Source organism: Perissodus microlepis, chromosome 14 (genome assembly GCF_051167445.1).
Source record: "Perissodus microlepis isolate ML-2025 ecotype Zambia chromosome 14, ASM5116744v1, whole genome shotgun sequence".
Lineage (NCBI taxonomy): Eukaryota > Metazoa > Chordata > Actinopteri > Cichliformes > Cichlidae > Perissodus > Perissodus microlepis.
The window spans coordinates 3,612,666-3,639,222 of NC_140474.1; the positions used below are offsets into that span (position 1 = coordinate 3,612,666).

Sequence of the window (26,557 nt, forward strand, 5' to 3'; positions counted from 1 at the left end):
TCTCCAGGCTAAAAGATGATCTTCAAAATTTGTGACACGCCATTTCCTCTCCGGCTTGCAAGTTATTTGCTTTAAGCTACCTGTTTGAGAATTATACCACAGAGTTAAATACTTCTGATTTGAGGCCTTAGTTTTCACCGGAGCTACAGTATCCAGAGTCGTACGTAGTGAGGAGGCAAAGTTATTAACAAGATAATCGACCTCTGTTTGAGTAGCGTTCAGGTAGCTGCTCTGCTCTGTGTTGGTACAGGGCATTGAAGATGATAACAGTGGGTGGATTATATTCTCAAACTTAGTTACAGCACTTTCAAAAAGACATCTACTGTGATAAAGTCTACTCTCCACTGCTGTGTAATCAATTAATGTAAATGTAAATGTTATCAGGAAATGATCAGACAGGAGAGGGTTTTCAGGAAACACTGATAAATGTTCAGTTTCTATGCCATATGTTAAAACAAGATCTAGAGTGTGAATAAAGTGGTGGGTGGGTTCTTTTACATTTTGAGAGAAGCCAATTGAGTCTAATAACAGATTAAATGCCATGTTGAGGCTGTCATTTTTAGCATCTACATGGATGTTAAAATCACCCACAATAATTATTTTATCTGAGCTGAGAACTAAATCAGATAAAAAGTCTGAGAAATCAGACAGAAACTCTGTGTGGCCCAGGTGGACGATAGATGATAACGAATAAGACTGGTGTTTGAGTTTTGCAGCTGGGGTGGACGAGGCTAAGGCTTGTCAGGCTTTCAAATTAAAAGTATGTCTGCCTGTCAATCAACCAGGCTGGTTGATTGACAGGCTGGTGTGAAAAATTGCTGCCGAAGTTTCTTATGGTTAGAATAACTCGGGGGTGTTGATTCATTTAATCTAACATAATCATCCTGCTGCAACCAGTTTTCTGTAAGGCAGAGTAAATCGATTTGTTGATCAATTAACTCATTAATAACAGAGAGTTGGAAGAGAGAGACCTAATGTTTAATAATCCACATTTCACTGTTTTACTCTTTGTAAAGTAAAGAGGCCATGCTGCTAGCGAGTCGGCTACAAGCTAAGCTAAGCTGGTGAAACAGTAAAGACACAGTGAGTGAATACTTTGGCAATAAATTGGGGAGTGAGTACAAAGAAAGTTTGCTTCGGATGAAGCACGTGAAGGTTATACTATGAAAAAAATAAGTTATCTAAAAGTTTCTAATTAAATTGCTAAGCAGATAAGCTACTCAAACACACCACTGTGTGTTGGAAGAGGAACAGGAAGTGATACTCTACCGCAGAGAGGGCAAACGACAAGTGACAGCACCACCCAAAGGAGGTGGTGAATAGTTTGGTGAATCCTTCCTAGGATGTGTGACAACCTTCTCACCTCTGTAGGGAAGGACATCAACTTGCCACAATTTCTCCACGTTCTGTAGCAGCTCAGCCTCTGGTGAGAGTGTGGAGATATGCAGGCACTGCTGTGTGGTGAACTGCTGCTTGGCAATCCTGGTGGACCCCTGGAGTGTCCAGCCTAGATCCACAGGTTCTATTGGAGTAATGAGGTAATCTTACCCAATTAACAGCAACGGATGCACTCTGCTAAATGTTGAAATGAGGAGACCTGTCAAGTACTTATATCCCCTCTGCAGTGCTTTCACTGGGTATGTATGTTCAGCCAGGCTCAGCTGGTCAGCTGTGAATGCCTTCTGTATCTTAAAGCAGCGGTCCCCAACCCCCGGGCCTCGGACCGGTACCGGTCCATGAGTCGTTTGGTACCGGGCCGCGAGAGTTGAGGCTCAGGTGTGAAATGTATAGTTTTCAGGGTTTTTATCGGTTTTCAGCATTATTTTGTTATCGTTTTTATCGTTTACTCGGTTTTCCTTGGTCTTTTCACGTGTGTTATGAATAAATTTTCTTTTTTTCATTACCGGTACTAGTTTTATTTTGTTGTATTTATCCACGACACCTTAAAGGCCGGTCCATGAAAATATTGTCGGGCAAAAACCGGTCCGTGGCGCAAAAAAGGTTGGGGACCGCTGTCTTAAAGGACCTCTGTGGATGGTTAGCTGAGGAGATTACGAATGACACTGCAGTGCCATGCAGAACTCAGAGGTCATGCTGAACCGTTCGGAGGCCTCACCAGTCAGCTTCAGTCTCTGTGCTGCAACAGGGAGAAGAATGGTCCCCTCAGAACCACCGTCCAGGATTGTATAGGTTTCTAGGGTGTGCTCACCATTGCATGACCCACAGTTAAGTTCAGTCTGACCTGTGACTCCAAGCTAGTCTAACATCCCAACTAGTGCTCTCACTTTCAGGATAAACTGTTTGAACCGCCCGGTGTGACAACATGCAATGTTAGGGGTGTACATAAGGTCATCAATCTTTCTGAGAGCTAGCTGGTGAGGTTGCCCATAGTGCTTTGTGAGACTCGCCATTGTATCAGCATAAGGCTGTGGCGAATTAATGTATAAATCTGCAATAAGAAGCGCTGTCTCATATTGCAGATGAGCCACTAAAATTTGGTACTTGAAGCGCTCTATAGCATCTTCAGGTAGCAGATTTCCAGGGTGACCTGAAGTCTGGCAAACTCTCCGGGGTCGCCTTTAGTGAATGCCAGGAGTGTGGGCTTTGGCCCACGGTACAGAGTCTCATGGTGATGGGAGTGTAGAGGTCTGCTGGGCAGTGATTCACTGTTTTGTGGGAGGTAAGGGGTGCAGTATTCTGGCATTTGCACTGGGGAAACAGTATAAGGGTGCTGTCATTGGCCAGGCAGCTGCTAATCATCTTCTCCATAACACAGAGCGGATTCACTACTTTGCATAAGTGTGGGGAATGATAGAGGTCAATGCACACTGCCATATTGCTTTGGAGGTTCCTGCTGTTGAGCTTCCTCAGATGTCTCTGAAGAATAGGTGTTTGACCACAGGCGCACTGGTGGTTCATTAAGTGGAGTGTGAGCATCAAACTTTCTGTGCATATCCATCACCTGTCACTGCAACCTACTATCATCCTCCATCAATCTATCAAGTACCTAATGGGAGACAGGCTGAGGTGAATATTTAGCTCCCACTTCTTGTGGTGCATTCCAGTCTGCAACCCTGAGTGAAGGAGTGAGAGGAGTCATCCTGGATGTCTGCTAGGCATGGGCTCTTACGCTGATCTCTTAAACATTTCTAGGCAATCCCACAGTGACCATGCTAATCCGACTGGAAGGACTATGTTATCATGGATTTAAGGTGTAGTGTTGCCAATTCATCAAAAAATGTGGTCACCAGGGGACATCAGGTAAAATGCAGATCCTTTATTGAATTAAGTGCAAATAACAATTTAGTTCTTGTTTCTGACTAGAAGGGTGTGGTTGGTTGTCTGCACGCATACATTCTTTACAAAGCAAAAAAAAACACACCACCAGCTCTGCGTATTAACTTTACCCCCCAGTCCTTTCACTCCAATCCCTTTCCACACCCCTTTCACACCAACTACCAGCAGTCTCCTGATGTGTTTTGTGTTTTGATTGGCTGTCGCTTAACAGTCACTTTATGGAAACCCATTCCATGAAGATCTCTACGCACTGTTTTTGAGTTAATCTGAAGACCACAGGAAGTTTGGAGGTCTGTAGTGACTGACTCTGAAGAAAGTTGGTGACATCTGCATACTATGCACTTCAGCATCCTCTAATCCCACTAGCTGATTTTATATGGCCGACAATGTGACTGTGTTGCTGTTGTTCCCACGTTGTTTTAATACCACTAACAGCTGACTGTGGAATATTTAGTAGTGAGAAAATTTCCTGATTGTACTAGTGGCATTCTATCGCAGTACCACACTGGAATTCATTGAGCTCCTGAGAGCAACCCATTCCTTCATGATTGTTTGTAGAAGCAGTCTGCATGCATAGGTGCTAGATTTTATACACCTGTGGACAACTACTTGATTGGAATTCAATTATTTGGATGGGTGAATGAATACTTTTGTTAATATAGTTTATTTTGGTGAAATTTTTATGAAAACAACTTTCTCTAATGGTTAAAATCTTTGTGAATAAAGTAAAAATTCATTACTATTTAAAGTTAAAGAAATTATGTCTTCAAAATAGCTCGGACTTTTGGTCAGCCTGGTTACGGCGCTTAAAAGAAACCTGGGGTTAATCTTAGTTTCCTCAGTCAGTGATAAATAGTAAAAATGTCCCAGCTTTATGGAGGGTTCTTGATGATGTTGCATCTCTGGAAAACAAAAAGGATTCTGAAGAATTGTAACAATAGTTAGAATTTAAAAGAGAACCTGTAGGAATGCTGACCATAAATGGAGAAAAGGAAGCTTCAGAGTAAATAATATTTTCTATAACAGTAAGGGAATATATGAAGAGCCGATTCCTTTGTATAAAAATATATAAATGCATTGTCTTTTTTTTTTAAACTGGTGCACATGAAGGTCTTATATATTTAAGAAAAATAAATTTGCTTAGCCATTACACCAGGTTTTTTTTAATATATGTATACATGTATATTGATTTGTTATTTAACTTTTATTTGATAAGGTTGATGTTTTTATACAGTAATTTAAATACAGAGCATGGCACTGGTGTGCAGCAGAGCGAGATTATAGCTACTCCAAATTTCCAACAGTCCCTCATTCAGGTTTCAGATCCACAGTACAAGAACAAAATAAATATAATACAAGTATAGTGATAAAGGCTACAGTAAATACAGATTAGCTGGAGTGGAATACAGAACTTAATTAAATACACATAAGACTACATAAATTACCATAATGATTATCATGATTACCAAAAGTTATAGATTTATAGCATAATTATAATTAAAGTGTCTTTAGCTTTGCTTTGAGCTGGTCTTTGACATTTACTGTGAAATATTTAACATTTGTAATTTAAGTTGTCAGGGTGATCGTTATGGAGAATGACAAATGTTTATTTTCACATTCACACTCCCATGATGCATTGCGTGTTTATTCTTCACTCACCTTTTTAGTCACTGTTTATATACCACTCTGCATTTATTCATTGCTTATTGCTAATCTCTGGCTCTCTTCCTCAGTGTGTCTTTTGTCCTGTCTACCTCCCATCACCCCCAACTGCTCTGTCCTGATGTAATGATTTAGCACTAGATAAATAAAACTGAATTAAATATCTACAGCTTTGCAACTGCCAAGAACAATGGAGCTTCAGAGACAACAATCCACCCAGAGCATTAAGAAGGTTAAAGGCACAAGGACACTACTGGTATCGGCTTATCTGGAACACCGCACAGACGAAAAACAGGTCAGTAAAGAGATAACGGTTGTAGTGTTGCATTATTAAAACCTCTATTATTGGTTCCAATAATACATGTATGTTTGGGGTCACTAAACATTCAGAAAATGCCAGACAAGGATTTGACAAGAAATTGACAATAAAGACATTGTTACGGTGTAAGTAATATGTTTCAAATAAATTAATTTTGAGTGGCAAATATAAATTGAATTTTCTTGTAGACGTACAAATACATATTAAGGAGAATTTTATTGTAACTTATTTTTGAGAAACAGACAGAGGGGAGCATAGGAAGCAAAAGAAAAGGGAAAAATATAAAGTTATATTATAATACAACAGGACATAGGCAATGAAGTGAGCAGCTTTGGAAAGGCAGGATTAATCATAGGTAGGATCACTGTGTTAACTTCAGAGGAGGGTAAGCGTCTGATGAAATCTAGTGAAATGTGGGAACAGAGTTTGTTTGAAATGGGTTTTTAACTGATGGAAACACTGGATTTCTGTGCAAGTGGTGGGACACCTGGAAAACTGCTGGAGCATTAGTCAGAATTAGTCTTATATTTGTGTTTATGACTTGTTAAGAAATATACTCTAAAACACTTCTTCAGTAAAGACTCAGAGAAGAGAAACACACAGAACTTCTTGCTAGCAAGGGCAGTCTCCAGAACTGAGACTCGCACTGAGAAACTGCCCCGGTCCTGCTGATCAAAGGGTCATATAACATGACAGCATAAAAGGAACATCCTTGGTCAGGAAGAGGGTAGTCTCCCCCTCACCCTAGATGGTTCACCCTAGATAACACAGTGAAGAAGTCCAGCAGTTCATCTAAACAAAAGGCACTTAGACTAAAACAGACATAGCTACGTTAAAACAATAAAACAAGGTACGACCTCTTCCCATGCTCCCAGGATGTAGGTGTGGACGCTAGAACACCTTGAAGTGTTACAAGCCCCCTAGGATGAGACATTCTTTCACTATGCCACCAACTATATACTTCTAAACACTAATGAGTACATGCAGTATTCTACCATATGCAAACTTATATCATTAAAAGATTATACTGACTACTAAGTACAATTTTCCTATTGACATTCCCTCCTGTTGTCAGTAAAAATTTAAATGAGATATCAGTATGTAACACCTTGTCGTACATTTTCTGTCACATCGTCATTAATCACACAAAGTCTTCATGTTCCAACAGGTCAGAGTCATCATCATCATTTGTCACGGCTGTATATGCAGCAACAGTAGAAAATATTATGCGGTTAATCATGAGTTTTAGACATGGCAGTATACACGTTACAAAGACACAAAATAAAAGTAAAAATATTTCAACTCCGATGAGTAGTCTTTTTAGCACCTGTAACCAGGAGCCAGTGTGAAGCCAAGAAAACCAGTCACTTGTATCACTTACATAGTCCTGATTTTGGGCCTGCTGGATCTGTCTCAAAGCATTCAGGGCGTCAGTCATGTTTAATGAGTGTACATCGTCCAGTATGTAAGTGCAGCATGTGTTGTTGAAGAGGACACAAAGTCCCCCTTTCTCTGCTAGTATCATGGAGTAGTTCTTCCCTGGGAGTTGGTCCAGGAACACATGTAGTGTAGGGTGTGTTGACGTACTGGGTAGATGGGAACAGACATAATAGTGTGTATTTGCCGATTCTGTCTTTGTCCTGTCGTGGATATAACGGTACCAGGCATTGTTCATCCACGGATGGATGTGGTCTTGCGTCATGTCTCTTAGGTGAGAGTTGTCATGTGTCCATCTTTTCTGCCTGCCTCGTGGTTCAGCTGTTGTTGGCGTCAGCTGGGGTCCTGTAAGGGTGAGCGTCGTAGTCAAGGTAACCAAGAGGGTCCACCTTCCCATGGTTGCACACAGGTCCGTCACACCTCGCACTTGGTTGCCCTAGAGTTGATCAGAGGCTGGAGGTTGAAGTGCGAGCTTACCCTACGGGGGCTCAATCAGCACTCCCCCCTCACCACTGAAACAACCAAGTGTGAGATTTCCCTAATGTGCTGTCTTGGGGGTGCCAGGGTTTCCTGGGACCTCAGCCTTTTTGCAGTGGCTCTGATGTATCCAGGAGGGTCTCTCCGCTATTTTGCAGGCAGTTGGAGTGGTCAGAAGCACTTGAAATGGCCTCTATCAACCCCCATCACCTCACTTCAGGCCTTCATCCTGCGGTAGGAATACTTATGACTCTTCTACTGTCCATCCTCTGCAGAAAAACCCCTCTGTGGAAAGGGTGCTGGGTCCAGTTATCTTACTGCTGTTATGATCCCAGCAGTCTTCAGTGTGTCATCGTATGCACAGTATAGTGACACAGCATTAGGTGATGTTCATAGTAAACTGCTGTCATCACCACCATAGCTTCTGGTTCCTGTGCTTTCACAGAATCATGATGCCATCCTTGGACTCCCTCTGTGCTGTCGATGGAGCTTGGCACGCTCCCCTCATCCTTCAGGTGCCCGTCCGTTGTCCACAATCTCCTCTGTTGGCCTCTGGAAAGCCCCCTTGGCACAGATCTCATTCCAACGCAGTTTCGTGGTCCTTGCTGTGGCTCCAAAGTCTGATCTCATGATGGGCCCCAACCAGCTTGACCTTTGACCTCAACCACTGCCTGGGCTGTCAGCTATGCCTGGAATGGTTCTCGCTTCTCACTGGGCCTCTGAAGATTTCTCAGGAGATTACTGCTGCACCTGTATTTCCTTGCTAGGAGGAAAAACTTCTATTTGGAGAGCATGTCAACAATCATCAAACCACATTTTGTGTTCAGTGAACTTCACTTATAGGCCATCAAAGCCTCATCTGAACATGGATGCACCACTTGCGTAGGTTTAATACCCGTAAATGAACTGTTAATTACACAAATCGCTGCAAAAATCATATAAAACAAAATTTAATGTTAATTTATTGTTTCATGTTAATCCTGGATCCCTCCTCTTGACACATGGACACTCCCATGAGTCAACTCATCAAAACCAGATTCCTGTCTTAAAGAAAAAGGTTAGCTAGATCACGTCCCAGGCGACATCAGGGCATCTCCTCCTCTGGAGCAGCACCATCCTGGACCTATAATCCTGCAATAAAAGATGTTAGTGTGTTTTGCATATTAAATTTGCTTAAAAACTGGCTCCTGCATACACACCATCATGGCCTGGAAAACAAGATCTGGAAGTGAAATCAAACTTCACCCCTATAAACAATTATATCATAAGAGTAATAAGTATTCAGCACTAGCAAGACAAGTGTCATGTGCAGGTTTTCTCAAATCAGTAAACTACAATTATTTCCATAATTTGCCTCAGACATGGATCATCCCTTGTACTCAGTCAACATTAATGTAACTGGTGACTTCTCTTAAGCAAAGTCACTCAACTCATCAATCACTATGAGCTCAAAAAGTGGCCAGCTAATGAGCACCATATTAAACTATTCCATAAACACTGCATCTCTTATTTGTTTTTCTCATGTCACTTGTCCGCTTCTGCTGAATCCTCTACATGCATTCTTAGAAAAACAAACATTAGCAATACACATTGACCATCGGTGGTCAGACGCAGGTCGACAGGTTCCAGAGGTGCCATAAAAAGACCATAAAGTTAGCCATCCATAGCTCATAACCTGTAAACACAGTTTTCTTCACACATAAACCCAGAAATCCTGTAGTAGAGAAACATTAACTAGTCCTCTTATAAATCACATGATCAAACACATGAAGAACTGTAGTGCTGTAGAAAAGAAAATGCAAGTGTTAGCGCTGCGCAGGCGTATGCATACTTTCTCACAGTTTCCTCTGTAAGCAACACAAGTTAGTGAATAACACCCCTGGTAGATGCACAGACACAGAAAGTGGCATTTAAAAGGTTAAATCGTCATGCAACCTCGAATGTTGCTGTCATCTTTCTGCTCCTGTAAAAAGAAGCACATAAATTCGTCTGCACCTTTGTCAGGTGGGGGTTAACCTTGAGTCGTGGTCAAGTCTTGTCAGCTTTTACCAGTCAGTCAGTTTGTTTTTTATTTCCATTCATTCATTCATCCATTCTTTCTTTCTTTGCTGATAGTGGAACCCATCGTCGCATTTAGTTTCCACTTTCAGCAAAATGACGTCATTTCAAAAGAAAAAAGAAAAACTTTAGATCGGATTACCTCGCTGAATCCTTTTTAGGGAGGGACTCTCATTTTCTAATTGTCCCAAATAAGTGACTTTCTCCTGAGCCCATTTTAATGTGGAGAAACTCACTTGTAACGGTTTTCTCGACGACGTGTAGCGCTTCTAATTCCCGACGTGCAGATCTGCTTAAAGAAAAGAAATTGACAAACAGAAATCAGTGCCTGTTCAAAAAATAAAAATAAAATGAAAAATAACAGAGATTATCAAACAAAACTTTCAGTGCACTGTGAAAGTATCAAAATAAAAAGGCCTTGTTAAGTCATGACACAAGCTCCTCATCTCAGGAGGGTAAATCATACCATTAGCATGGTTTATCATACCATCATACTAATTGGCAGGCTCAACTTCACAACAAAAGAAAAATCATCAGTTAGATTCACTCCAAACCAACCATCAGCTGCACAACACACAACATAATCCTAATGTCTTATTAGCTATGAGTTTAATCCCCAGGTCTGTGCTCTTCACTCATTTAGGCCACAGACCCATTTTATTCAGTTTTCCTTTTTCCCGTCATCATAAAACATGTGACATGTTGTCATGCACTTCACAAAACAAGTTTGTTCTGACGTATTCAGAGTTGTGTATCTAGGTACAGGATTCACTCGCACATCAAAACAGGAAACTCAGTGTTTTAGAGTCTCCACTCTAACAAACTCCAAACATCCCATTCACTCGTGCTAGAATTCAGTCACCTTTCCTTAATCTAAGAACAATCAACTAATTTGCATATCAGCTATTAACCCACTAAGATGACAGGACAACAGAAATGCATGTTCAAAATGTTATCACAAAAATAGAATTTCACTCATACAGTAAATTACTTGTGCTGCATCAATCAAGCAGAAAGCATCTCCCAATTTACTATATCAACAACTAAATTTATTGTCTGATCACTGGTTGGTCAAACCAGAATCTTTTTTCCCACAAAAATTAAACTGTTGTCCTGCAACCTAGAGAGTCAATTTTTTGCACTGGATAAATTCAGTATTTAATAATGAGTGTCTGCTAAATTCACACTATTTTAACACTGATGAGCAATAACAAGCTAATTTTCATTGCATGTGTGTTTTTGTTATTAGGCAGGTTTAATGCATGTCTGTGGAGCTGCATATCCAGCAGAGCATGTTCTTAAAGCTGCCTTTCCTACACATTTCTCTGCTATTATTTAATCATTTCTTAACTAATGTGCTATGAGTCCACTGGTCTTTGCATCACACTAAGTGACTTGGACAAGATGATAAACAGACTCACATGCTTAAGATGTTGTCTAATCTTCATGAGCTCTCTTGTGTTTGGAAGTGTTAGTAGGGTTAATGCATGTTCTGCTTGTGTGTGTGATTTTGTATGTTTCTTTTTGCAGTGTTTCAGACTCCTTCTCAATTTTCCAACTTAAGCAGTCAGTTTTGTTTTTCCCAGGTTTGCTAACCCAAATTTTGATTTCCCACATTTAATAACAGCATTCTCACTTACTCTCACTGTTGTCCTCTCCCACTTCAACAGTCCAATAGCCGGCAGTTCTCCTTCAGCTTCGTCCTGTGTTCCACTGTCTCTTCTTGCCATTTTCTCCAAAGGTGGCAAATGTCAAACTCCAACAGTCTCCTTAGTTTTTGTCACATGCACAGTGAAGTTGCAGCTTGTTGGAAACACAGTGCCATTCATCCAATCAGGCAGGATGATGGGTTTGCTCTTCTTCTCTGATGCTGTTTGTCCACACTGCTGCTGCTTGCTGGGACTCTTTGCTCAGGACTTTGCTGCTGTCTCTTTATCTGCCATGTTATTGCTCTTTGGAGCTGCATCCCTTGTCTTCAGGGAGGAGTGAGAGCTCGCTTGTGAGTTTGAGAGACACATGGTGCTGTAAATAAATTAGCCAGAAACTTGGCCTGAATGTTTCCAATGATGTTAAACTATAACTTTCTTCCGACCGCTGCATGTGGAAAATTGATTCAGGTCTGCTTTTCATCTGAAAGTGACAAACTAAGACATTTTCATTATTATCATCACTGCTTAACTCACATCTCTTTCTCTGTTTTTGTGAACTGTCCTTTCTTAAAAGCAGAAAATGAGATTGTGGTTGTTCTTGGCTGATCAACACAAAACCTTTTTCCTATTATTATTTTTTATCTACAATATAAATTCTTTCTCTTTTTCACTCTTTTTTTTTTTTTTTCTTTACAATAGCTGGTGACCTGCAGAATCACTGCTCTCACAATCAGAGGCAATTACTTTTACACAGCGCACGAAAGCACTGTGACGTCAGACACATTCACACTCACTTTTTCATCTGCGTAAATAAATCATTTGGCCAGTGGCATGTGCCATGGTGATCCATAAATATGATCACAAGTTTATTTAATTATTTTTCAACCCAACAAAACAAATAAACAAAAACATGATGCTGATGCTATGAACACTCCACACACATGAGTCAAGATGCAGGAAAACTGCTCACGGAAACGCTGCACACTCCAGTTATCACAGTTATCATAGTTCCGTTTCCCTCTCTTTGAAGAGTTCTCGGGCAGCTCTCGATCTGATAATGTGTAGCTTGCTCATCAGCTCAGAAGAGACCGCAACGCAACCTCACACAGTGGTTGCGTGCTTTGCCCCACAGTGGCAAAGACTTGCACTTTCATATTCAATTCAGCGTCTCCATCATGTACCTTTAGATGTTTCATACAGGGTTCAGCATATTAGTTGTTTTCACAGGTGTGCTCTATATCTCAACCATGGCTCATAATAAGATGACAGTCTTTCAAACAGGTCAAATGCCTCTATGCACATCATTAGTTTAAATATTTACCTATTTTACTTCACCTCATATGTCATTATACTGAATTTGAGCAACCCTAAGCTTAGTGCAGATTACTATTAACAGCTGGTTAAATTAATGGTCTGGAGCACCGGCTGTTGTTGATCAGGGCAATCTAAAGAATCTGCGTTTTTTTTTTGTTTTTTTTTTGCTTTTTGTGGATTTCTCCACCTATTTGCACTTATTTTACCTGCTTCGGTTTGTTGTTTTTCTAACCATTCCTCATCAGGTGTTAATTTTACTTGTTTATTCCCCATTTTCAAAGATTTTGCTGGGCCGTCGCTGGCACGCTTGACTTCAGAATGGTTTACTGATACGGCCTTCGACTTCACCCTAACGGTGAAGCGGTATCAGTTTTATGAGATGAAACTCAACCGTTCTCCTTTGTCACCAGTACATGAGCCTCAGCAAAGAAAACAAAAATAGAAGTAGTTCAGCAGCGTATTGTGCTGTAAAATCAACTTACTTCCAGACACATACACACACATAGACATTCGCGTGCTTTTACAATTTGTCACGAAGTAATTTCGGCTACCTCTAAAACCTAAGTCTAATTCAGCTCCTTCCGGCGAACCCAACCTATTTTAATTTCTCTGTCTCAACGTGTTTTCATTTGCCTAAACGTATTTTAATTTGTCACGAAGTAATTTCAGCTACCTCTAAAACTTAAGTCTAATTCAGCTCCTTTCGGCGAACCCAACCTAATTTATCACGTTTCTTTAAACCTTTGCGGCCGTTTTATATACCAAAATGGTGTTTCTCACTCTCCGACGTCTCACTGGTGATTCAGATCATCGGACTGAATCCCACCGCCGTGGACCAGATTAAAAACACCGGCCCAGACCCGAATTTAACGTCCTGGGGCTCTCTCCTCGTCCAAGAGGGCTGTGCACAGGCTTCGGTGCTGGCTCCCCACGGCGTCAGGAATCAGTGCTGGATCCTGGAACAGAGTCACAGATAACAGTTCTGATATTTTCTGCTCCGGCTACGAAGGACCAAATAATGTTAAGAAATATACTCTAAAACACTTCTTCAGTAAAGACTCAGAGAAGAGAAACACACAGAACTTCTTGCTAGCAAGGGCAGTCTACAGAACTGAGACTCGCACTGAGAAACTGCCCCGGTCCTGCTGATCAAAGGGTCATATAACATGACAGCATAAAAGGAACATCCTTGGTCAGGAAGAGGGTAGTCTCCCCCTCACCCTAGATGGTTCACCCTAGATAACACAGTGAAGAAGTCCAGCAGTTCATCTAAACAAAAGGCACTTAGACTAAAACAGACATAGCTACGTTAAAACAATAAAACAAGGTACGACCTCTTCCCGTGCTCCCAGGATGTAGGTGTGGACGCTAGAACACCTTGAAGTGTTACAAGCCCCCTAGGATGAGACATTCTTTCACTATGCCACCAACTATATACTTCTAAACACTAATGAGTACATGCAGTATTCTACCATATGCAAACTTATATCATTAAAAGATTATACTGACTACTAAGTACAATTTTCCTATTGACAGACTAAACACTAGATTAATTGCAAAAAAAATCAGCTAAATATCATTATGTTAATATGAGCATGACGAATGTTTTGAGCAGTTTTTCCAGCAAGTACATTACAATTAATATGAATATTTTAAATATTTTTATCCAGTGTTAAAGTTCCTTGTTGGTAGCGGAGTGAAGGTTTTGGACACTCCAAAGAGTTAAAAATCCAACAACCTTTGTAATCTATAGAACTTTGAGGACCATCACAAAGCCCATAAAGACAAACTGATCTAGCAGTAAAGTTCCTTCATACACCGTGTTGGGAAGGTTACTTTTAAAATGTATTCCACTCCAGATTACAGATTACATGCCCCAAAATGTATTTTGTAACGTATTCCGTTACATTACTCAATGAGAGTGACTGGAAAGGAAAAACTCAATGCATCATGGGAATCCCCCAGCAGCCTACGTCTATTGCAGCATAACTGAGGGAGGATTCAGGGTCACCTGGTCCAGCCCTAACTATATGCTTTAGCAAAAAGGAAAGTTTGAAGCCTAATTTTAAAAGTAAAGATAGTGTCTGTCTCCTGAATCCAAACTGGAAGCTGGTTCCACAGAAGAGGGGCCTGAAAACTGAAGGCTCTCCCTCCCATTCTACTTTTAAATACTCTATGAACAACAAGTAAGCCTGCAGTGTGAGAGCGAAGTGCTCTGATAGGGTGATATAGTATATAGTATGAAGGGAAGCCAATACAGGAGAAATCTGCTCTCTCTTTCTAGTCCCTGTCACTATTCTTGCTGCAGCATTTTGGATTAACTGAAGGCTTTTTAGGGAGTTTTTAAGACATCCTGATAATAATGAATTACACTAGTGCAGCCTAGAAGTAATAAATGCATGAACTAGTTTTTCAGCGTCACTCTGAGACAGGATATTTCTAATTTCAGAGATGTTGCTCAAATGGAAAAAAGCAGTCCTACATACTGATAACAACAGTGGGTGGATTATATTCTTAAATTTAGTTACAGCACTTTCAGAAAGACATCTACTGTGATGAAGTCTGAGAAATCAGACAGAAACTCAGTGTAAGGTCCAGCTGGACAATAGATGATAACGAATAAGACTGGTTTCCAAGTTTTGCAGCTGGGGTGGACAAGGCTAAGCATCAGGCTTTCAAACGAATTGCTCCACAAGCCTTAAGTAATGCTCTGCTGATTGACAATTAGCTGGATTCTGTGAGCAGCATCCAATCAGGACAGAGTCTCCTTTTCAGTTGTTGAATACCATTTTTGATGAGCATTGAACTTCTTGCCGAAGAAGCAGACAGGATGACTCACTCCTTGTCCATCATCTTGAAGAAGAACAGCTCCAGCCCCCACCTCACTGGCATCCACTTCAAGCTTGAATGGTTTAGAAAAGTCTGGAGCAACAAGAACAGGTGAACTCGACAGGAGACCTTTTACACACTCAAAAGCATGTTGGCACTCAGGACTCCAAATGAATGGCACCTTTGGGCTCCACAGGTTTGTCAGTGGTGTTACAACTTTGGAAATATTCCTACAAAAACACCTGTAGTAACCAACCATCCCCACAAATCTGTGCAGCTCACAGCGTGTTGTTGGCACAGGAAAGGTGAGGATGGCATTTACCTTTGCACTGATAGGGCGAACCTTTCCCTGCCCAACTTCCTTTCCAAGGTAGACCAAAAGTAGTGAAGAACTTTGTCAAAACTTTAATCACCAAAGGTGCAGTGATTCTTCTGAGTGGGACAGCTTCTGGAAAACGAGTTGAAGTACAGATTGCAGTCAGTAAAAACTGATTACCATTCTTTGTCTTGGGCAATGGACCAACACAGTCCACAATGACACGTTCAAAAGGTTCACCAAGTACTTGTATAGGATGAAGAGGAGCTATAGGAACTGTCTGGGTTGGCTTTCCTGCAATCTGACATGTTTTACAAGTGTGGCAAAACTCCACTACATCAGCCTTCATTCCTGGCCAGAAATGGTTGAGTATCTTATTGTACGTTTTTGTAACTCCCAAATGACCAGACAGGGGGTGCTCATGTGCAAGGGAGACTACATAGTGACGATAATCAAGAGGCACAATAATCTGATAAGTAGTGCTCCAGTCACAATCATCAGAACAGCTTTCCTCTACGTCTGCTGTTAAACTTGGGCGTGCAGTCCACTTGCGCATCAAGACACCATCTTCCAAGAAGAAGAAGCCTACTTATTTCCTGTTTCAGAAAGAGAAGTAAAGAATCATCAGGGGGTCCTTTGTCCCTCTTTGGGGGGAAACTCCCACTGGGTTTAAATCTGGGACTCTCCACCATTTGACCCTTAGAACTGGAGAAGCTTCTCGGATGAGAGGTGAAACGTCTTCAAGCAACTCAAAGAAGTCCAGACGCTTTTCTTTCCAAGCTCCTTAGACTACGATGACCTGGATGACTGAGAACCTTCACAGACATATTCAAGAATGCTCTTCGTCGACTACAGCTCGGCATTTAACACCATCATCCCCTCAAAACTTGCCTCGATGCTCGTTGACCTTGGGCTGGGAACACCTATCTGCAGATGGATTCTGAACTTCCTCACAAACAGGGCCCAGGTGGTGAGAGTTGGCAAGCACTCACTTTCACTCAAATCACTCATCCTAAACACAGGAACGCCACAGGGATGTGTGCTTAGCCCCCTCCTCTATTCCCTGTTCACACACGACAGTGTCGCTAAACATGAGTCCAACACCATCATCAAGTTTGCAGATGACACAACCATCATAGGCCTCATCACAGACAATGAGGAGGCGGTCTATAAAGAGGAGCTGATGGCACTGTACAAGTGGTGCCTGAAAAATAATCTGTCTCTCAACGTCAGCAAAACAAGAGAAATGATAGTGGACTACTGGAAACAACCAGTCATGGAACACCAGCCCATCCCCATTAACGGTGTCAAGGTCAAAAGGGTCAGCAATTTCAAATTCCTTGGAGTCAACATCACTGAGAATTTCTCCTGGACCCTTCACACAGACACTGCAATCAGGAAAGCTCGCCAGTGACTCTACTTTCTGAGGAGGCTAAGGAAGTTTGATATGAATGCCAACATCACCTCAAATTTCTACAGGTGTGCGATCGAGAGCTTGCTGACGAGCTGATTTCCAGTTTGGTATGGAAGCTGCTCTGCCAGCAGCCTAAAATCACTACAGAGGGTGGTGAGAGCACATCACTGGCATGAGGCTTCCTGCCATTCAGAACATTTATCTTCAACGGTGCTGGTCTAAGGTGGACAGCCTATCCAGCTGATGAGGCTTAAAGGACCTATGCAGCTGAATGTCATCGGCATAGAAATGATAAGAAATGTCACGTAAAAGACTGAATTATGCCAGCTAAAGAAAGCATGTAAAAAGAAATTAATAATGGAACCCAAACTGAATCTTTAGTATTTCAGGATACTCCTGTAGACTTTAACTGCTGATTTTTTGATCATCATGCTTGTCCTGTAATTTCTCATATATTAAACCTTCCATTAACATCATGCTCCTTCCTGGTTTTTTCTTATTCCAGGTTCGTGTCATTGCAGTGGTGCTGCGGAGTGAGACGGTGGCCTATCGCTGTCTCTTTCGTTGCCAGGAGAAGCAGCTCCTCTCTAATGGTGTGGCCGACATCCACACTGATCACTTTGATTTTGCCTATGGGACAGCAGACATCATGTGCCCCCTCCCCTCAGGCTGTGAGACACCATCTTCGATTGCCGTGACCTCCGCTGATGCCAACTCTACAAGTACAGTACAGAATGTTAACGTTGCTATGGGCATGTTAATGGCAATGCCAGTCTGTTTGTCAATTTGGTGTTTGCTTTAAGTTGAAATATCTCAGCAAATATTGAATGGATTTCAAATTTATACCTGGTACCAACTCATGGTGTGCATGAGATCAATTAAATATCAAAATATTGATGTAAAAAGTAAATAAATAATAAGGTGAATAATTAGTTCATTTTATGTAACAAACTTAAAATGAAATATTCTTATGCAATACTTTTAAATATTTTACTACATTCTAAGTAAACTATTTCGTTGTTATTTGATGACCATTCAGGTTTACATTGTGTTGACATTAGTGATTTACTAATTTTGCCTCCTATGCCACCACCGGGTTCAGGGTCCCACATATTTTGGGAAATATCCATTTCTACCCAGAGCCTGTCAGCAAAAAAGGTCCAGGCAGTAACTTTAGTGATACCTGAAAAATTATGTCAGTTGACTTTAAGATTGTTTAACCCAAAAAGTATTACTAATTGGAGTTCAGTTACAAAAATAAGATGGTAAAAGTGTATGTTTGTGTGGTCTCTTAAGATGATCCCAACCAAGAGTTTTTAGAGGTGCAGAACCAGCAGGAGAAGACAGAATCTTTTCCTTACAACTTCACCGTCTGCATCTCCACCATGTTTGATTTTACCAACGTGCTGCAGGTACAGTGACATTTGCTTTCTTGCTTTCAGAAGACAGAAAAAATAGATTTTTGAAACTCATTCTCTAAAGTATGCAGACTAAGACAGGAAGAAATAAAACCAGAAAATGTATATTTTTCCCAGTATTCCTTACAGTTATAATAATAAAGAAACAAGACTTTTCTGCCTGGCTTGCATATTAACACTTACAGTTTTCTGAAGCTTGTTGTTCAAATGTGTTGGATTGTAGCTGGTACAGAGTCTTGAGATGCTGCAGTTACTGGGAGTGAACAGAGTGGTTGTCTATAAAACCAGCAGCAGTCCTGAAACGCAACGAATACTGGACTACTACACACAAAAAGGTGGAGTATGGTATAATTTTATGTCTGAGTGTGTCTTTCCTAATGACCTCACATCACCAGCTAAAGGCATTTTCCCACAGTGAACACTGAGTGAAGTTGCCAAACACCCTGAACTTCCTTCCTTCAGCTAATCACAGCTAATGTTTTGTGATCAAAACAAAACACACACTGGTTTACTACAGTTTCCTCTATAAATCACTACAGTTTGTACTGGATTTGGACTTCTCCAGGCAACTTCAGGATTAGCCTGGAGTTTTCAGTACTATGATAATGGTTCGTGTTTAAACAAGGAATATCAATATGGCATCATAGACAGAAAACTTACCTGCTCGGGGACAGGTCATTTTTAGGATAAGGGATCAACAAGAGATTAAGTATGAAATCATTACTGACCAATCAATTCTTTTGAAAATGACATCATATTAAACATGTTAACCTGGGTCGTTTGGCTCTTGGCAGAGGTGGTCGCGTCTTTCTCCCTCATCTTTCCTGCTTGGCTTCTCTTGTCCTTGTCTAGTCTTGTCTAACTCTCAGAGACTCTCTCTGTCTTGTTCTCTAACCAAGAAATTACAGATTTGATCAATTGTTCTCTTGATGCAATTGACATCCTCTTCTCAATGAGAAGCCTGGGCTTGGGGGAGGCTGAATGGAGGGCGTTGAAGACATCTACCTATTCGGAACCATGATAACGGGGTTCTTGCTGATTGGAGCTGGCACGGCCCTGGTTTACTGACGACTAATGGAAACGGTTACAGCTGCTCAAAATCCCATAAGGCCGGCTGGATTGATGCCGTGGGTAGAGCCACAAGTACTCAGACAGTGTTTATTGAACGCAATATGGATAAAATCATAGAGAAGCTTGTGACTCCGCAACGGGAAATTGATAGATCTGTGGACCAATGATGGAACTGGAATGCAGAAACCAAACCCGAACAACCACTATCTTTATGTGGCCTCCCCTAACCAGCTGGAAGCTCCAGGGCCAAAGCTGGAACAACAAATTCTCCCAGATAACAAGACGGTGTATGACTCTCTGCCTTTTCCTCCTACTTCTTCAAGATCACCTGCGTCGGCTTGGGGATTGTCGACTTTTGTTTAAAACTGGTGAAAGGGCACTCTCTCTCGAGTTGGACACACACACACACACATGCACATGTACTCAGACACAGATATACAAATTCCCCCCATCTAAAGTTTTGGTCTTTCTCTGACACACATCAATAGAAGCAGCTGTATCACTTGATGTTTATTTTATTTTATTTATGTATTTATTTATTTAATTCTGGCTATAAACATTTTCATAACAATTGTATTGTTTTATAAAACTTGATATATAATTCTAAAACAGGATACAAATTTGTACTTATAGATCTATCAAATTTGCAAGTACAGTTTGTATTCTTTATGTGCTCTCAGACCATTAAACACCATCAGGGCTGCAGCTGAAATGAGTGAAAGTTAAAACTGTCTTACACATTTTGTCAGATTCTCCCGTGTCTTTATGTTCATGTTTCCACGTTTCCAGATTTTCACTGTTTATGCAAGTGAGTCATCTTGACTTGCTGTGTATTACAGAGACCTGGAACTGTTTGGTGATCTCAGTATTAAGACTGCATGAGCTCTCACAGGATCCTTCCGTGGCCATGCTCACAAACTGGATTTATACTTAATATTGGTTTCTCTAATGTTTAATGGAAACATTAAAATGACTAAAACTAAGTATCTAAAAGAACTGATAGTTCTCTGTGGATTTATGTATTTATGTATTTTTTTTGTTTCACACATGGTACAGCAGTAATTCATTTCCTATACACAACCTTCCTTTCAATTAACAACAGAGCCTTTCACTTAGTCACACAGTCCAGTTCTAATATTGGAAACCTTTAGGAAAACTAGCATTCATTCTTGGATCATGTCTGTGAAGGTTCTCAGTCATCCAGGTCATCGTAGTCAAAGGAGCTTGCAAAGAAAAGCGTCTGGACTTCTTTAAGTTACTTGAAGACGTTTCACCTCTCATCCGAGAAGCTTCTTCAGTTCTAAGGTCAAATGGTGGAGAGTCCCAGATATAAACCTAGTGGGAGTATCCCCCCACAGAGGGACAAAAGGACCCCCTGATGATCCTCTAATCGCCTGAGCCAAGGTGTGAAACTGGGTGTGGGTCCCAATCAGCCAGAGTTTCGGGTGTGTTCATTGTGAAACCTGGCCCCACCTTATCATGCGAATTCCTGAGGTCAGATGGCCCAGGATGTGAGTGGGCGTTAAGGCGTCTGGGAAGAGATCTCAAAACTGGATTATAGATGGCAGAGAGTTGGTGTCGTAAACCCCCGCCTCTGTTCAAAGATGGTCGCTCACAGTGGACATAGATGGCTTCTTTCACTCCTCTTTCAAACCATCTGTCCTCTCTGTCCAAAATGTGAACATTGGCATCCTCGAAAGAGTGTCCTTTATCCTTAAGATGCAGATGGACTGCTGAGTCTTGTCCTGTGGAGGTGGCTCTTCTGTGTTGTGCCATGCGCTTGTGAAGTGGCTGTTTGGTCTCTCCAATGTAGAGGTCTGGGCATTCCTCGCTACACTGTACAGCATACACCACATTGTTAAGTCTGTGTTTTGGCGTTTTGTCTTTCGGGTGAACCAGTTTTTGTCTAGTTTTAATTACTGACATTGAACTGCTTCCAATGTCTTTTCTCAGGTTTACTGGAGGTGATTCCTTGGTCTCTGTCCAGATATGTGAACGTGTCTCATGGCTGGCTGCCTGAACATGGTCCTGGTGAACTTCACTACTTTGGTCAGATTCCTGCTCTCAATGACTGCCTTTACAGATACATGTACCAGTCCAGATATGTGGCTCTACATGATATAGACGAGCTCATACTGCCCCAGAAAGTCATCAGGTATGTGTGTGTATTTTCATGGTTTATTATGAAGATGGAAAATATGTGCAGTGATATACTAAAACATGTGTTGCAAACATACATGGAAATACAAAATATAAGACAAAACAAGAACAGTTTGTATGATTAGAGAGGTCAATGAGGTTGAAAGTCAATATTTATAATTTTTTAGTAGTCTTTAGTAATAGTTCTCCAGGCTTCTTGAAGGACATTCAAAGCTCTTCTTTGGATGTTTGCTGCCTTTCGTTTTGTCCTCTGTCAAGATAATCGCCTAACCCTGGTGGTCCCCGTTTCATGGCGTCGTCACGTTTTTGACTCAGTGCACGTTCTCACATCTGGGGTTCCGGGCCTTTGTTAAATTGGTCAGCTTCAAGTTTGTTTGGCCAGGCCTTCGCAGGTCTGTTAGTGAATGGGCTGCAGCGTGCGTTCCATAGGCACACCAAGGCACCCTTTGAACCAGTTCTCATCCCTGGCAAATGTTTTTGATCATGTGCATGTTGATCTGGTGGTTCCTCTACCGCAGTCACAGGGTTTCACATACCTTTTGACCATGGTTGATGGGACCACCCGGTGAACAGAGGTGGTCCCCCTGATATCCACAACTGCGGCGGTGCTTCTGTATTTCCCCGTCTCAGGTTTTTATGTTTCATGTTCCAGGTTTCTAGTCACAGGCTTTTTGTTCCTTTATATCAGGGGTAGGCAACTCCAGGCCTCGAGTGCCGGTGTCCTGGAGGTTTTAGATGTGTCCATGATCCATCACAGCTGATTTAAAGGGCTAAATGATTCCTCAGCATTTCTTGAAGTTCTCCAGAGGCCTGGTAATGAACTAATCATTGGATTCAGGTGTGTTGACCCAGGGTGCGATCTAAAACCTGCAGGACACCGGCACTCGAGGCCTGGAGTTGCCTACCCCTGCTTTATATTATTATTTTGTACCTGCTCCCATCATTAACTGATCATTAACTAATAAAACATTCTTATTGAATGACTTTATGTATTGAAAAAAAATTCGGAAACCTGACGATCTGGCTTTGACTTTTTATGCCTCATCAAGCTTTGCCTTAATCGTCAGTTCTTTATCAGTCAGCATCAGACATCCAGTCATCTCAAAACCAGTTCTCTTGTTGTTTAGTCAATGTTGAACATTTTTCTTCATTTGAACTTCAGCATATTAAAGTTAGGAATAAGTGATTTTTATTTTGAAAGTACAATAAATAAATAAAATTTGACTTAACTACATTCTTACTGAACTGGAGAGATTCACTGCTGTACCTTTCTCCCGACCTCTTCCATATACACTACTCATCAAAAGTTTGGACAGACCTTATTTAATGTTTTTTCTTTTTTTTCATGAGTATTTACATTGTAGATTCTCACTGAAGGCATCGAAACTATGAATGAACACATATTGAATTATGTAGTAAACAAAAAAGTGTAAAATAACTCATTTTTTACATATTTTACATTTTAGATTCTTCAAAATAGCCACCCTTTGCTTTGATTACTACTTATCCCACTAGTCACCTGAAATGATTTTCCAACAGTCTTAAAGGAATTCCCAGAGATGCTGAGCACTTGTCGACCCTTTTGCGTTCACTCTATGATCCAGATGATCCCAACCCCAATCAGAAGGCAAGAAGTTCCACAAATGGACCCTGACAAGGCACACCTGTGAAGTGAAAACCATTTTAGGCAACTACATCTCTCAGTTCTCTCTGTATTTGCTGCCACTTGGTGCTATTTTAAGAAATACAGTGGCTTGCAAAAGTATTCGGCCCCCTTGAACTTTCCCACATTTTGTCACATTACAGCCACAAACATGAATCAATTTTATTGGAATTCCACGTGAAAGACCAACACAAAGTGGTGCACACGTGAGAAGTGGAACGAAAATCATACATGATTCCAAACATTTTTTACAAATAAATAACTGCAAAGTGGGGTGTGCGTAATTATTCAGCCCCCTTTGGTCTGAGTGCAGTCAGTTGCCCATAGACGTTGCCTGATGAGTGCTAATGACTAAATAGAGTCACCTGTGTGTAATCTAATGTCAGTACAAATACAGCTGCTCTGTGACGGCCTCAGAGGTTGTCTAAGAGAATATTGGGAGCAACAACACCATGAAGTCCAAAGAACACACCAGACAGGTCAGGGATAAAGTTATTGAGAAATCTAAAGCAGGCTTAGGCTACAAAAAGATTTCCCAAGCCTTCAACATCCCACGGAGCACTGTTCAAGCGATCATTCAGAAATGGAAGGAGTATGGCACAACTGTAAACCTCCCAAGACAAGGCCGTCCACCTAAACTCACAGGCCAAACAAGGAGAGCGCTGATCAGAAATGCAGCCAAGAGGCCCATGGTGACTCTGGACGAGCTGCAGAGATCTACAGCTCAGGTGGGGGAATCTGTCCATAGCACAACTATTAGTCATGCACTGCACAAAGTTGGCCTTTATGGAAGAGTGGCAAGAAGAAAGCCATTGTTAACAGAAAACCATAAGAAGTCCCGTTTGCAGTTTGCCACAAGCCATGTGGGGGACACAGCAAACATGTGGAAGAAGCTGCTCTGGTCAGATGAAACCAAAATGGAACTTTCTGGCCAAAATGCAAAACGCTATGTGTGGCGGAAAACTAACACTGCACATTACTCTGAACACACCATCCCCACTGTCAAATATGGTGGTGGAAGCATCATGCTCTGGGGGTGCTTCTCTTCAGCAGGGACAGGAAGCTGGTCAGAGTTGATGGGAAGATGGATGGAGCCAAATACAGGGCAATCTTGGAAGAAAACCTCTTGGAGTCTGCAGAAGACTTGAGACTGGGGCGGAGCTTCACCTTCCAGCAAGACAACGACCCTAAACATAAAGCCAGGGCAACAATGGAATGGTTTAAAACACAACATATCCATGTGTTAGAATGGCCCAGTCAAAGTCCAGATCTAAATCCAATTGAGAAAAAAGAATGAGGTCATGCTTTTTAAATCCAATGGCTCTAGCTGTATCCCTGCCTTTGACCTTTCCTTCTTGACCCCGTATAAAAAATCCAGCATCACTAGGTGTGAATATGGATCCCAGTCAAAAACTTGACTTACATGTCAATGCTCCTTCTTTTAGTTAAGACAGCAGTCTAGATCCACCTAGAGACGCTGATCCACGCATTTATCATGTCTCAATTGGATTATTGTAATTCTGTTTTGATTGAAATTAGCCAGGCCTCCCTCTCATTTCTACAGCTGGTATAAAATGGTGCTGCACAATTTTTAACTGGTAAAAGCAAAAGAGAGCAGTTTTAGCGGTTTTAGTGTCCCTTCATTGGCTTCCAGTTCAGTTTGGAATCCATTTTGAAATTATTTTATTTATTTAAGTCTCTTAATGGTCTTGCCCCTTCTTATTTGTCTGAGCTGCTTCACCCTTACATGATGTTACGTGCTTCTAGATCAGCTAACCAAGTGCTTCTGTCCCAAAGACATTTTATAAATCCAGAGGAGACAGAACTTTTGTAGTTTTGATTCCTAAAATAAGCAATGAGCTGCCACTGTAGGTCAGGCAGGCTCTTGCTGTTTTCAAAACTCTTTCAAAAACACAACTTTTTTCCTTGGCTTTTAACCCATTGTGAGTTGTCATCTGTCTTAAACTTTTACCCTTTGTATGTACTTGCACTGATTTATTGTTTTATTCTTGTTCTCTTATATTTCTTTTATACATTTTTATACATTTCTTTTGGTCAGCTATTTATCTTTTTTTTTCTTTGATAGAAATGACAAATATCTTGCTTTATAAATTTAAAGTCTGCTGTATAGACGATGTAGAAAGGAGTAAAAACAAAGAAAAAAACATTAAATAAGAAGGTGTGTCCTGTTGGTGTGTATTGATCACAATGTCAGCCAAAATTTGGATTCATGACACCAATAGTAAGTTAGTAGACTTGCCTAAACGATTCCCAGGTTTGTGAAATGACAAACAAACAAACATTAAAAGTAGAAGGTCAAGTCCAAGGTTTGGTCCTGAAATATGGGAAAATCCAAAGAAAAACTTTGAGAGATCACTTAAGATCACTTAGAGAACACTTAAAACACATTATTGAAATTGTTTTTAACTTTCCTGCTGTGGTTAGTCATCTTTTAATTGCTTGTGTGCTGTTCAAGTGGTTTTACATGTTATAACTATCTTGTTATTCTGTTGCCAGCTGGGTAGAGTTGTTGCCGCTGCTGGAGAATAAATATGGTGCCAACAAGTGCTACATGTTTGAAAATAACGTGTTCCCCATCAACATCATGTTGGCTCCTCCAGCATCCCAAAGTCTGCCACCACAGACTGACTGGAAGAATGTCACTGGTGTTAACATTTTGGCTCACCTGTACCAAGAACCAATCATTGAGGAGACTCAATACACTAACTTCAAGATCATTGTCAACCCTCGAGCAGTGTTTTCCACATCTGTTCATGGGATTCTGAAGTCACAGCATGGCTGCTCCTGGATTGACAGGAGCATAGCACGGATGTACCACACAAGGTAAATTAGTTAAACAATTCCTCATCATTAGTTGCTACAAAAACCAGCAAAAATTGTGCCCAATCCCACGATAGTCTGTTTCCCTTTTAATGTTATTCTGCTGTGCTTCACTGGATAAACCCATTATTAAATCTGTTTGTTTACCACACTAATATTTCTTTCACCTTCCTCTCTTTATCAACAGATTCATGTTTTTGTTCCTGAGCAGTGACTTTTAATTTATTAAATGCTTAGTTCCTTTTGTTCTGAATATTGTGGATATTATTTATACATTTTACAGATTTCACCCTTGTGCATTAAGATCTATTGTTTCTTTAGTCTTTCTGGGGTTAGAAAGAATTTATAATGGTAGCCAAACAAGGACACTCACCGAGTTCCAGGAGGATTTGATGAAAATTGTAAAGAATGTATTTACAGTCAAATCTGATTACAAACAACTTGGAAATTTTGCTTTATACAAAACAATTGTCTAAATAAAAATTACTTATTTATCACTGTGTTTTTACCTGTAAGATATACTTCCAACAGCATCTTTGCTAACACGTAATTTTTAGATATTTTTATTCTGAATCTTTTGTCTCTCTTATAATGTATTAAGCACATACAAACCTGTTTCATACTTCTTTTTT

General features: G+C 40.9%; 1 protein-coding gene across 2 annotated transcripts in view; it reads left to right on the forward strand.

Moving 5' to 3' along the window:
- The window catches only part of LOC146372866 (uncharacterized), a 39,240-nt gene that overhangs the window by 12,376 nt on the left and 307 nt on the right, over positions 1-26,557 (forward strand). For both annotated transcript variants that reach the window (XM_084950636.1, XM_084950637.1), the window contains 6 exons: positions 5,130-5,254; positions 17,278-17,494; positions 18,069-18,184; positions 18,414-18,525; positions 21,215-21,416; positions 25,602-25,928. In XM_084950636.1, coding sequence (XP_084806762.1) covers positions 5,130-5,254; positions 17,278-17,494; positions 18,069-18,184; positions 18,414-18,525; positions 21,215-21,416; positions 25,602-25,928 — 1,099 coding nt within the window. The remainder of the gene's footprint in view (positions 1-5,129; positions 5,255-17,277; positions 17,495-18,068; positions 18,185-18,413; positions 18,526-21,214; positions 21,417-25,601; positions 25,929-26,557) is intronic.